The sequence below is a fragment of the Argiope bruennichi genome, chromosome X2, assembly GCF_947563725.1.
Source record: "Argiope bruennichi chromosome X2, qqArgBrue1.1, whole genome shotgun sequence".
Lineage (NCBI taxonomy): Eukaryota > Metazoa > Arthropoda > Arachnida > Araneae > Araneidae > Argiope > Argiope bruennichi.
The window spans coordinates 26,492,030-26,507,035 of NC_079163.1; the positions used below are offsets into that span (position 1 = coordinate 26,492,030).

Sequence of the window (15,006 nt, forward strand, 5' to 3'; positions counted from 1 at the left end):
CACCGTGGTAGCAACCTTAATAAAAATTTTTTCCCCTCATGCGCATATTATGTGCTCATGCAAGTAAAATCATTATGTGCTCATACAAAGAAATATTACGTAAAATATATTGCTTTAAAATAGACGTAAAATATTTTTTAATTTAATTTAAATTGGAAAAATTCAATGGCTAAAATTGATATCATTGGACAGATGATGATTCGTATTTTAAAATCATGTAAAAATCAATTTTGTACTGGAATATTTTCGAAAAATATGGGAGAAAAACTCTGACATTTTACTTAATTTTTAATTCATTAAAATTTTTAAAAAATAACTTCGATATTCATGTTTTTACCCTTCAACGCATATATATGTGTCAAGTTTATTTGCTGTAGGTCAAACGGTTTGGCCTGCAAAACGCCACTACACACACAGAAAAACACATTAATCTTTATTATAAGTTGAGGTGTCTATATTTAAAAGGGGGGTGGGGTGGACACAGAAAAACAGAAGCGTCACGCTGAGATTTTAAACTAGGAACATCAAACACATTACGAAGATAAGATATATCATGTGAATAGGATGGTTATTGTTATTGTAGAAATAGCGCATAAATTTACCTTGTGCTTTTTCTAAGTACATGATAAACTTATAGTAAGGATTTCAAATGGAATTGCAGTATTCAAGATTAGATTGGACAACACCGATATACAGAACCCTCAAAGCCAGTTAGGTTGAAAATTCTTTAATTTCGCACATGATAAATCCCAAGATTTTTAAAAAAATAGATTTTGAGACTATGTCAACAGTATATTTTGATAAATTTAGTTGTATATCGAAAACAACTCCAGATCAGAAATTGAATATTAGCTGCAATGTAAAGTAATTTGATTTGAGTAAATCTAAAGGTTGAGAATTTTAAATGTAAAACTCTATTTTATAATATATTATATATAGCATATAAATGCTTTATAAATTTTGTTTTATTTGTTGTTGGTACGTTTTGTATTATTTTGTGCAGTAAAATGTTTTATTATTAAAACACGTTTTTAAATTAACTTGTACTAAACTGACAGTCCTCTATTCTGATATCTGCCTGGTTACTATATTTCATTGTTTACTATTATTCACTATTTAACTACTAATACTATAGCTTCTTTTTACATATTTTTGTTTATTTTTGTCAATAATGGCATCATTGATGTCATTGGCGTTAATAATGAGCTCTCCACATTGTAATTTATTTAATAAAGATGTAAAGCATTTTTTAAAATGTGAAAAAATATGGTTGATCGAACTCGCTTCAACTGATCGAATTATCCTCAGTTTTTCAAACACACTTTTGTTTCTAAGCATTAATTAATGCATTTTTATAAAAGGAGGTAAGGAAATATAAAAATTACTGAGATAAAATATGATTTATATTAAAATATGACTCAAATAATTACTTCTTTTAATTATTTTAAAAAAATACTTAATACCTGAATTTTCAGCAAATAAAATTTAACTAAAAGTAAACAGCTCAATATTTAATACGAATTGACTGGTTAATGAACCGAATATTTAATGTGAATGAACTGACTATTACTTTGATAATAAATTTGATTGTTTCAAAACCATTAGGATATATAATCTCAGAACTAAATAAGTTTTTTGAGTGGGTGGAGGTTGAAAGTTTCAGAATATTTAAAAAAATTAATTACTTAAGCATTTTAAAAATTAAAAAAAAATGAATCATTCTAGAGTTTTATATTTCTGTAATAGAAAATTCCATATTAAAAATTAAGAATTATTCTTGATTTGAAACTTTGTTAATAGTAGTATTTTTAGCATTATTTTATTTCATCAGTTTTTAATGAAAGTATTTAGATACTCTCCGTACAAATTTTTTAATTTTTATTTAAATTCATAAATTTCGTTTAGTAAAAACGCAAATCTCTATTTATAATAATTCAGATGTTTTATTAGAATAATTGGCATGACTTTTATATCATGTGTTTCTTGCAATCTGTTTTGTTGTCAATAGCGGGTTACTCAGGTTTCAATATCAATATTATGATAATTACTGGAATCTGTCACACTTATTATTATTAAAATTATAAACTCAAGACTTGATTATTTATCAGATGTGAACTCTTCACTAAGAAGTTAGTTTATTTAATTTAATTATATTGATTTCGTTTTGAAGCAACACTAGAGCTGTTTTGGACAGGATCGTAATTTTGAATCATGATCAGATGATGACAACACCTGAGCTAGCACTCCCTCTCCAAACTTTTGCATCATACCGTCGAATCTGCAATTGAAGAAAGTCGCAAATAAAGACATTCAAAGGGAAATAAACAATCAAAGTGATATAAAAATACAAATTCACGGATTATAGTTTTATTTTAAAATAAAAGGAAGCATGCCATTTATAAAGTTGCTTCAAAAGAAATGCACACTAAAATTTTTCATTGGTAGTAAGTTACCTTATATTAGCTTTATTGTTTACTAGCCGCCTTTGGCGACCAGCCGGTTCGCCAATCTTAATGTTCGTTAAAATTTTAATAATTAAATATTTTATGCAATTTCTACTTTAATAGCTTCTTCATCAAAATATTTTAAAACTTCAAATTTTGATTATCATAATTCATTCATAATATTATAAAGGCCTTCAGTCATAACGTAATATGTATCTCTCTCATTTTCTGTTAGCACCCGTAGAATTTATGCTTTAAATTAAAGTGGAAAGAATTTATCTTCAATTAATATAATAATATTTTTTACTGAAACAAAGAATTTTTTTATAATCTGATTATTGAAAATAGAGTCACTCAGCGTTTAAACTTTATGGGCACTAAAGAATATCTTTTTCAATTTACGTATTATCTCAAGAATTTGTCAACAAAATTTTCTTAGATTCATCATGAGCAGATCGATTCATTAACAATGTTTACTTTTAAATGCATCAAACACTAAGAAAATGAAACGAATCGTTTAAAATAGACGGTTTAAAACAGGTTTTAAAAAAACTACTTAAAAAACGATGCACTTAAAACTATAAGCATATACAAAAAATATATAAATAACATAAATACATTTTAATTACAAAAGCATGCAACGAACCTAAAAAAAATTTAAATCCAGTCCGCATCTGTTGATAATAATTCGTCAACACAATGCGGAATTCAGAACACAAAGCGCATGCGTGAATTTTCAACGCCAGTTACGTAACGCAAATACGTGATTTTTTTTCTACGCCAGTTGGGGTAACGCTATGCGGATTAGAAATTTTTAATTTCCTTTATTCTGTTTTATTTTAATTCAAAAGTACTTCAGAATGAATCTGAAAGATTGATTCATTAACAATGTTTAATTTTAAATGCATCAAACATTAAGAAAATAAACAGAATCGATTGAAATAATCCGCCGAAAAATTCTAACCCTAGCCTCATTACTGTTGGGAGAAAAAAAAAACTGAAGCCTTTCTCATTTAGCGCTGGGGATAATGGAAGATTTTTTTGGCGGGAAAGTTAGTTTTTAATTAATAATTAAAATTCTAATTAAAAATTCGAAAAAAGAAACCCCAGGTGCACATTCCCAACCTCCAAGGTATACATGTACCAAATTTGGTAGCTGTAGGTCAAACGGTCTGGCCTGTAGAGCGCCAACACACACACACACATTGAGCTTTATTATAAGTATATAGATTAACAGATTACTTTAATTAGATTTCGACATAGTTATTATGAACGAATTTAAAGTTCAGAGGAAACGTTTGCTTTTGTCTGACAAGTCAAGTTACTAAATATTGGTGAAGGTATTAGTGGTGTTGTAAGTCGTTGGCTAGATCATACATTCTTCTCACTACAAAAAAAGGATTGCACGATATTTTTGCATTAGCAATCCTTTGCACGGCATTTTCCTTAGAGGCCAGAGGGAAAAAGGAGTTAATCTGGAAATATTTTATACTACCTTATTGTTACCAATATAGTTCATCATGTTCATTGCTTTTATGATTGTAGTTAACGAGTTGCTCTAGTGATGGGTTTTGACAACTTGAGATCACAAAAGCTGAATTGTTCTGATACCTTTTCCTACGTAAATTGTATTGATGAAAAGAAAGTACATTAAACTCGTTTGCACTGTTAAATTTACTTTTATGCTTATTTTCTAATATTTGCTATTTAAGTTAAAGGCTATTCCTATATAAATGTAAAATTAATAAAATTGCTGCCTTTTATCTTTATTTTTTACACTGATATTTTTTTGATAAAATAAAAGGACAAAAGTGACAGTGATTTCTTTCTGTCTTTGCCATTTTCTAGATGGAATGATCATTGCAGTGCCCAAGCATTCAAATTTTGAATTTAAACATGAATAAAAATTGAAAAATCATTCTTCAAAAATGCATTATTTTTGTTTTTTCTTTATTTTATTTCAGTTTTGAAAAGGAAGCTTGTGCTATTTTAAAAATTGGCTCGATTTAATAACTCAACAACATTTTGCTTTTTCGTTTACGAAGTGCAGAAGTATTTTAATCGTCAAGAAATTTGAACTCGAAATTTTGACAAATCTCCAAGATTTAGATCTCCCTGAATTCGAAAATCACATTTTTAGAAAATGTAAGTATATTTTTCAGCTTTATCTGTCCGTTTGTGACAAAGATAACTCAAAAATTCTGTGAGCTGGATTGATGAAATTTATTATATTGTCTATTCACCAAATTTGTAGATTTCTACAAAATTTTGAGCAAAACTTATTTAGAACAAATCTGTCTGACCGGTTTTTCGAATATAAGTTAACACGATAACTGCGAAACAAAGAGAGTTAAATGGAACAAATTCGTTACTCAAATTTAACATCTGTGTCGTAGCCTAACAACTAGGGATTGCAATACCGGACCAAAATTTCAATACCGGTATTCGGTATTTTTGAAATCTTAATACCGGGATACCGGTATTAGAAATTTTAGAAAAAGAATGAAAACACAGGTGTTTCTTTGTTTTTTTCTGGCAGTTATGTTAGAGAGTGTAAATATCACAAAAAATAATTTGTAACTTACAAACTTATAACTTATTTTATTCTTAACTTATAATTTATTTTATTTATCGCTAATTCTAATTTTTGTTGAAGAGCCAATTCCTTTTCACTATCGAAAGTAGTGACATCATAATCTTCGATAATTGAACCGAATTCTTCTGAATGTGAATAGGTTTGTGGGTTAAAAAATTTTAAGAAAATTTAATCTAAACTTAATCAGATTTGAATTGGTTCTTTTCTTCTTTTTCATTTTCATTTTTAAAATCACTATAATTATGTAAATACCATAAGACATTTTCTATTTCGGTATGCCTTTCTTCTGTGCGATATTTCAATGTAATATATAATTCTTCAGATAGTGATGTGTGCTGTTCTTTCAGTGACTGCAACATGAAATTTATTGTTGCATTAGCTGTTAATAAATTAGAATCTCTCCCACATAATGCCTCAATAGTCAGTTTTATTGGAAGTAGAGCTCATACAGTTCTGGATATTAAATCGGATTCACTATTTGAAAAATTAATTTACAGGTTTAAGTCGATTATTGCTTTTTGGATTGGATTTCTCAGTTTCAAAAACCGTTCCATCATTAGACGTAAACTGTTCCAACGTGTTTTAGAATCTAATATTAACATATATTCTGTCTTATTTTCAGTTAGTATATATTTAAGTAATATATCCTTTTTATAGAGGAACGTTTAAATATCTTAACAATTTTTCGAACTTTATAAATTATAGGAAGCAATTCTTGATAGGTTAATATTTCATCCTCATTAGCAATATCTTCTTCAACAATTACATTGTCATAGTCTTCAGTGTCAATATCACTCTCACTCTCTTTTCAAAGTTGGAATCCGAAGTTTCTATATCCACAGTATTTGAATGTTCTTTATTTTGTTGGTATAATACTCCTAATTACTCCTAATTGAATTCCATGTGGAACGTTTAAATATCTTAACAATTTTTCAAACTTTATAAATTATAGGAAGCAATTCTTGATAGGTTAATATTTCATCCTCATTAGCAATATCTTCTTCGACAATTACATTGTCATAGTCTTCAGTGTCAATATCACTCTCACTCTCTTTTCAAAGTTGTAATCCGAAGTTTCTATATCCACAGTATTTGAATGTTCTTTATTTTGTTGGTATAATACTCCTAATTGAATTCCATGTGCATAGCACAACTGCTGATTTGCACCAATCAACTTTCCAACTTTTTTCATAATTGTTGCTCCATCAGTTGTTATGGATACAATATTTTCTTTCAGGGATAATCCATGTTTCGCTAATTTAGATTTAAGCAATTAATTAGCTAATTAATTTCTCCCGTTAGGGAGACATAAAAACAAAAACGTATACTATTTTGCTATGTTCGCTATACCTGAACATATAATGGAGACAATTTTAAAAATTTCCAGCAAATACCGAAAAACCGGTATTTAAACTTGTGAATACCGGTATTACAAAACTGTACAAATGGCTTAAAATACCGGTATTCGGTATACCGGTATTGCAATCCCTACTAACAACCCAACGAGAGGTTGACCGTCTGACGATATGTATCTTCAGAAGCATGTAAACGTTATAGCTCAAAAATGCAATGCATTTATATCAAATTTTGAACCTGATTTTGTGGTAGCAGTTGTAATTCTTTATCAAAGTTTGGTTTCAATTGGTTGGGAAAAAAGTATTCAAAACACAGATTCTATTTTCTGATACTATTAACTGCATGTCAGAGATTCATCGACAAAAAAAAAAAAAAAAAAAAAAAAACTCCTCAAGGATCACACGATAGATTTAGTAAAAGTGCTAAATTTACACCAAAGACTAATATTTCTGCTGTATGGCAATGCCATGCAGGGCGTTCTCTTCCATACCCAAGGACCACAATTTTTTGTGGGGGTTGGGGCAATAACTTTTTTATTAGAGAGGATGCAAGAAAGTTTTGGAAAAAGACCTCTCTCGCTGGTTTACAAACTGAAATGACTTTTTTTAATATATATATATGTGTGTGTGTGTGTAATGATATTTTAAACTTTTAATTTCAATTTAATTAATTTTCAAGATTTTATCTTAATTTAGCACATATTAACTTCATTCTAAAATATTCTCTTATTTCGTGATCCAATTCCACTGTCTCTACTTAATTAATTCAAGAGAAGCTTTGTTAAACTGCTGAATCAGCTAAAACTAACTTTCCCACACTACGCGTGAAGAGATAAAATACCGCTGATCAGGCAAATTCTTTTTTAAAATCTCCCTGTGTTTCCCCTACCTTCTCCGCGCATGTAACGAAAATCCCTATCGAAATCTCGTAATATAGTAGTACTATGAAGAAATATTTTCCCTATCAATTTCTCTGGTTATATAAGACCAGGGATAAAATGTCCAAGGGCTTTTCCCTCATTCCTTTTCTGTGTCGTTCTGTGTGCTCATCGCGTGTACATATGCTTGCTTCTTCAAAATGAAATAAAACGACGTCACAAAAATTAAAAGTATCTTCACTGTCTTCAAACTGCATCATGCTTCACAACAAATAATGTTATATATATATATATATATATATATATATATATATATATATATATATATATATATATATATATATATATATATATATATATAAACTAGTAACTATTAAGGAAAATTTTTTCTCTATATATATTTTCCAAACTTTGAATTGGAATAGCCAATATTAATTCCTTTACTTAAAAAAATATTGTTCAGTCCTTTGTCCGAAAGACTCATTAGTATTTTCTATTCAGTTTCATATTTGTATGCTAATTTATTTTAAATTAATTTAATTTATTATTATTAAAATTAATAATTTTAAATATTTGATTAACTGAATGAACTACTTAAAAATTGACGACTTTCTTAAATATATTTCAGTAGAAAAGTTTTTAAATAAAAAATGTCAGAACAGATTGAAATAACAAATATTTTATTTTAAACAAAATAATAAAAAAGTTGCCAAATTTTTTTATGCAATTTAAATTCTCTTTTTTTATTAATCGAATTGGGGATTTTTTAAATTGAAAATAGTATTATTTTATAAAATTATAAAAGAAATCATATTTTTTCTGTATGTCTATTATTATACTTTGTACAATTTCGAATTGCAACTTTCCTCAATTTGAAAATATCTTTGGAACTAATTTTTTCTAATACATCATATTCGCTGATCATAGTAGCCAGAGAGTTCAAGAAATTTTGATTCGTGAGAAATCATTTTGAATATGAGTTTTTCAATAGTTCAATTTCGTAAACACTATCATTTTTTACATCAGGAATCTGCAGACTTTCAGCACTGTTATTACATTCAAAAAAGTTGATTGTACTGTCCGTCAAAAAAGTATCCCAACACATGCCATTGCTTTTAATCTATAAAAATTAAATTCTAGGTAATAATATCATTCGTTTTGGAAAACTGTTCTCTTAAAAAATATGTAATTTGATTTCTCATTAGGGGCCATCTACATATTTCTTCAAATTTTCTGATCGCGATCCCTGATTTTTCGTCTTTAAACTGATTCTGCATAATGAGAAATCCTTGGATGTAAAATTTTAGGCAAACAGTTCAAAATTACCAGAAATATATTTGAAAAAAGATTTAAGGGCTGTTTCAATGTATTCAAACTTAGCAAATAGGTCATTCATGTAATGCTCTCCTTTATTCAGGTTTTCATTTCAGTCATCAATGCAGTAACTTTGTTGTTATAAAAACGAATGTTTTTGTTTAATGCATAAGGTTGTTAACAATGAAACAAAATTAAATAATTTTGTTTCATTGAAAATTTGAAATCCATACTTTAATGTGTGTACTTAATTACAAATGAATAGAAGATAAATAGTATTTTTGAGCCATATTATTTAATCAAAAATTTTGGATAAGTTTTTTATTGATGAAACCAGTTTAAATTAAAATTTTTTATAGCAGCTGGAAAATAAAAATTATATGCTTATTTCCTGAAACATTCCTTTATAAATAAAACAACAAAAAAATAAAACATTATGTTATTGATTTGCATGTTTAAATTTCCACTAAAGGACACTTTAAATAATTAAGAATTTTTTAATACTTAATATCTTATTACCAGAAAGCGTATTAAATAATGAAAATAGTTACCGAAGCATTGCTAACTTTAAATAAAATAAAAAAAAGATATTTAGTTGCATTACATTTACTATGCATGGGTTGCTTAATAATGGGTTTAATCAATAATATTTTATTTATTCATACATTTCATACAACATAAATATTGTATGTAATACAGAATTTTACTTCTGTGTTTATTATTATTAACTAAAGACCTCACTATTTATTTCTTCAACTGTAAATGACTTCCAATTGTCCCGGATATGTATATGGAAACAAGTATTGCTATTTGAAAAAAAAAAAAAATGAGTTTGAGTTAATTTAAATAAAGAGACAAACCCATATAATTAAAAATATTTCAATCATTTATGGAGAATATATTTCTATAGGGAATATATTTTTACAGTTTTACTACACGGGAATTAGTTTCGAAATAAAGAGCAGTGTCCGGATAATTTGACGAACTGGACCGTATTGATATATCTTAATTTGTAAGAATTCGGTGCAAGTATTATTGTTTTTCATTTGTTTCGAGAAGTTGTGTCTTGAAATATTTAAAATATACCTTTTCATTACTATATTTAGATTCGATATCCTATGCTTAAAGTTTTGAAGCTTTCTTAATTTCAGTGTTGCTTCTTTTTGGAAAATTAACCAAAAATTTAAATATGGAATTAATTTTGCTCTAATACCTTGAAAGTTTTGAACTTAGCTCATCAAACAGAGACAAATACGTTTCGGCACTCAGTTTTTCCTTTCCTCTATGTACAACGTCTTAATAATCTTAAGTATAATCTTAATTTTCATATAATCAGTTAATTAATCTTAAATGTGGTCGAATCACTAATTAGTTAATGTCAAATAAACAGCTATCTTTGGTATTTATTCAAAATAATATTGAACAACTTGCTGTCAAAATATTAAAATGCATTAGTAGAATCGCGATATAAAAGGCAGTTTTGATGTATGCATTTTTCTTTTAATTTAGAGACAAAATTGCATTTATATCAAATTTATTTCTACTTAAAAATTTCTACTATGTATTTGTTGCTCTACTTTTTTAAATCAAAATATTTACATCATTAATTTTCTAGAATTGGTCAGAAATATCGCATTCGGGATGCATTTCGTTACAAGAAACAAAGAGAAAAAAAATTAAGCTCAATCCTTATTTAATTACAAATTACTAATTTTATAAAATTATAAGGAATTAATGAAGCATTTTTATAAATCAATATTTCAAAAATTTATCCAGTTTAAGAACTTTTATTATAAAACAGCAGTGATATTTGTATCATTAAATTTTCTAAAATGGTCTAGGACAGAGGTGGTGAACCTTTATGGATCAACGTGCCATTTTTTCTAATGAAATGTTTAATGAGGTATAGACGCCATCGAATGATTTTGATTCGTGATTATTGTTATAATAATAAAACTAAATACTAACAACTCAAAACTCTTTATTTACTACGAAAAAATATTTTCTGCACTGTATAGTAGTAAAAGTTTTAGTTATACGAGTAATTCAAATTAAAGTAACGTTAGTGTGACTTCTGTGGTTGCAAATTAGATGACAAATAATCTATATATTAGGATTGTAAGATTTTACTTTTAGTAAAATGCATGCTGAATTGGTGTCATCTCCCAAACGGTTCCGAGAGAGTCTTTAATGCTACTCATCTCTGACAATAATGATTTGAAGGCATAGGGGATGAAAATATGGTTAAAATAGCATGAGCCAGCTTCTCAAAACAGTTAAATGTGTCTGGAACCGAATTCCATGTTTCCAAAATTTCATTACTGGCATTTTTACGTATATTGCTTGTTTCAACTTTTTCCTTGTTTCAATAAATTTTTGAATCTATATGGACTGGAAATCAATCAGTTGCATTTTAAATTCTTTAATTTCCAACTAATAGAATTGGGATAATTCAATTTATCAAATGAAGTCACATCAGGGTACATAATAAACTAGAGCTTTTCCGATAATTCTTTGAACTGAGAACATATCGCTGAAAATTCCTTGACTGAAGAAACAATTATGGAAATAAATTCTTCAATAACTTTTTCTTCGTCTGGTTTCTCATGTACATCTAAATATTTGATATATATTTCAAATTTAGGAAGTACTTGTAGTTTCTTGTAATAATATCGTTCCTGAAAACATGCAGCGCAGCGTCAAAAACGCGAATGAGATCCATCATGACGATAATTGCTTTATTTGTGCCTTGAAGGTTTACTTTCAATTCATTGAAATGTTGGCATGTATCTGTAAAAACATCCATTTTGAGAACCACATAATATCCAACAACTTCAATTTCCCCCTCATTTTGCAAACAGTCTGATTTCTTCCATGCAGTCAACAAATCTTTGAATTACTTTCCCGCGGCTCAACCAGCGAACATTATTATACATCAGTAAGCCATTATACGCTGAGTTGACTTCATCCACAAAGCCTCAATTAAAGTCTTTTCGCTTACTTCATTATTATTGCTTTCGCTTATTTAAAGCCTACGACGATATAAGGTTGACTATTTTTGTGATTAACGCCTTTATATTATCTAGAAATGTTAAACAGCTCTTAGGATACAAGGCTTGTTGGTGAATAATTCAGTGGAATTCAAGAATCGAATGCCCTACGTCTGTTTGAAATAAACTAATGAAACGATTTTTTTTTTTTTTTTTCTCCACCATATTTGAAGTACCATCAATTACTGAAACGATTCTTTTCAAATCAATTTCTTTCTCTGCAAGCGAATTTTTAACAGTACATATGTACATATATGTGTTTTTTAAAAAATGGAATGAGAACACTCGCGTTTGTTCGTAATACTTTATAGTGAACTTTGTTATTTTGAACTAAAATGCGAACCGTTTTGATCGGCGGCGTGCCCAAAATATTGTGTCGCGTGCCACTGGTTTGCCATCCCTGTTCTAGGAATAGTTTAATTTTAAACTATTCCTAGACCATTCTTTCACTTTAGTGAAAGAAACAAAGCAACAAAAATATATAGATTAGCAAAAAATGTTATGTTAAAAAAAGAATATTTCAACAAAAATAATACGAATTAAAGAAAAAAATTGTTTAACGCAGCATTTCTAAATTTAATTCTGCGTATTACCTTTCATGAAAGGGAAGCTTTTTCTTTCTTTCATTTCTGCAAATATCAAATATATAATGAATAACTTTTTTGACGGAATTTTACTAAAGATTTAGTATCAAGCAAATCTTTTACACTCAGTTCTAAGCTATCACTCCTGTTTTAATTCTTCATAAAAAAAAAAAAAAAAAAAAAAAAAATTAAATTTCTATTATTTTTACACTGTGGTTCATTAGTAATAAAAATTCATAAACATTGATTTGAAAATATTTTTTATGAGCTTTACATTTAAGAAAACCAAATCATATGTGACATTTTATTGTAGAAAGAAAAGTCATTTTATTGTAAATAATACTCCACTGTGTTGGATTATTATGGTAAATCGGTAAAAGTAGTACTCAGATATATAGTAATGAAAACCAAGTTAATAGGAAGAAAATTCTTATTTTATTTGGTTTAATTTTTTTTTCTCTATTAATTTGGTTTTTATTACTATTGTCTTGATTCATCTGTGTTTTAGTAGTAGCTGCATTTGCGCTCTCTGAATACAATGGTGCTTTTTCTGTTCTTTTTTAAAAATTTGAATCAGAAATATTTTTTTAGTTGCGATATCGAAATAATTTAGTTTCGTTTCCAAAATAATTTTAATTTTAGATTGTTTCAATAATAGGTTTTAATTACCTAATGCTTATATTTTTGGTTACTTATATATATATATATTTTTCTTTGTTGTATTTACATTGAATTTTATTTTGTAGATATTCTGAATCATCATCCAAGATGGAGGAGATTGAGTTTGATGAAGAGTTAGTATACAGAACTGTGCCATTACTCAGTGGTAGAGATATTGTAATGTTCAGCTTTATTGTCAAAAAATCAATTTCGTATTTAGACTTGCAGTTACCCCCTACAAATCATGTTCTTGATGATGATGATATTTATAATCCCTTGTTGAGCACTTTACAATTTGTAAATACAGAAGAAAAATGCAGAACACTTCTTGCTCCAAGCAGAAGTCTCCTCTATACTCTGAATCTTGACTTGCCTAGAGGAAGAGAATTACCGCTAAATGAAGGAAGACGTTTAAAACGGCGAAGTAATACCGTGTTTGAGGATGACAGTAGTCTCCGTCATATAGGAGAAATATACGTGTATAAGGAACTTTATTATATGTTAATATCTGAGTTTATCTTCTATGGTGCAAGTAACCTCGATCTAGGACCTAAACTTTTCGAGTGGTTGTTTAAATTTAAGATTGTAAAAGAATCTGATTTTCATCGACTACATACTCGTGTAGTAGGTTCTTTCCTAAAGCACATCTTTACGCACAATTTTGATTTTCGATCGTGCAGGAATTTTTTCAGAAAATTCAAGTTTAAGTATTGCTTATCCAGGTATGAAAATCTGAGATATTTGGAATATTTTCTTTACAATGCAGTGCTCAGTCGAAGAAATTTCGAAGCAGATCGTCCTTCTCTACAGGCTCGCACTCGTGGACAGGATATTATAGATTTTTGTTTTAATAACACCTTTCTAAATATTGTTGCTATTTTGAAGTGTATAGATTCTCCAAGGCTGTTTTCTTCACATAAGGCATACATTTCCCAGCTTAAGAGAGTGATGTAAGTAAAAGTAAATTTTCTATTTTATTCTATTTTTATTGTGTTCATTTTTATATTTTATTCCATTCCATTCCATTATTCTAATCTTCTTAATATTAAATTTTCTGAGATTTCATCGCTTTTGAAAAATGAAAGAATAACAGATAAAATTTATCAAAATTTTGATAACGTAATAATATACGATAGAACAGTAAATTGTTGAAAGTGTATAATCGATTCCTGTTACATTTCAGTACCCTGACAGAAACAAATATGCATGTGTCACATTATTTAACAATTTGCTGTTTTCGGCATATTCTCGCCAACTCGGTTGTTTTGACCTCATGATTATTATTATTATTATTTTTTTTTTTTTTTTTACCCTTTTGAGTTTTATAATGTAATTATTTTAAAATATCGACTGGATATCAATTTTATTTTGTTCACAAAATTGAAGGTGGTAAAAAAAATGTTTTTATTTGTATATATTCTTATTAATAAAATATGTACAATTGTCTGGTTTACATGAAGGCCAAGGATTTAATCAAATGAAGTAATGAAAAATTAATTTTGATTACTTTAAATGTGAATTGCTCTTCTTATTTCTAAATGATTACTTTAAATGTGAATTGCACTTATTTCTAAATTTTGTCGCACATTTGATAAATCCTGGTACTCTTAATTTATGTGATCTCCGTGCTTTTGTATTAAAATTGTTTATTCTAAAATTATTAAATCTTTTTACTGTAATTATTATAATTTCACTCAGCAAAATTGTTGTTGAATTATTTAATATAAATTATTTATTAAAATAATTAAATATTGAAACACCAACTTTTTACTGTTGTTTTTAGTTTTGGTATTGCCATATTCTTTTGTTATATTCATTTCTAAACTCAATCTTTCTTCATTTGAATTTTTGAATAAACGGAATATGTGTTATTTCCATTTATTTCGAATTAGTAAAGTAATAACCATTGTATGATAAGCAGCAAATGAAAGATTCGTTATGAAGTTCAAAATTATAGCATATATATTGATTCAAATAAAATATAATCATCATCATATTTTTCCAACTGTCACAATATGCTTATTCGTAACAATTTAGAAATTATTTTGCTGGTCCATGATTAAAATATAAAGAAAATATGATAATAAAGTATAAAGAAAGTTAAAGATTAAGAAATGGGAACATG

General features: G+C 27.7%; 1 protein-coding gene across 4 annotated transcripts in view; it reads left to right on the forward strand.

Moving 5' to 3' along the window:
* The window catches only part of LOC129961054 (uncharacterized), a 49,746-nt gene that overhangs the window by 23,797 nt on the left and 10,943 nt on the right, over positions 1-15,006 (forward strand). For 3 of the 4 annotated variants that reach the window (XM_056074857.1, XM_056074858.1, XM_056074859.1), the window contains exon 3: positions 12,968-13,831. In XM_056074857.1, the coding sequence (XP_055930832.1) occupies positions 12,990-13,831 (842 nt within the window). In that variant the 5' untranslated portion in view covers positions 12,968-12,989. Of the gene's footprint in view, positions 1-4,408; positions 4,590-12,967; positions 13,832-15,006 lie in introns of all 4 variants that reach the window. The other variant, XM_056074860.1, reaches the window with a different exon arrangement.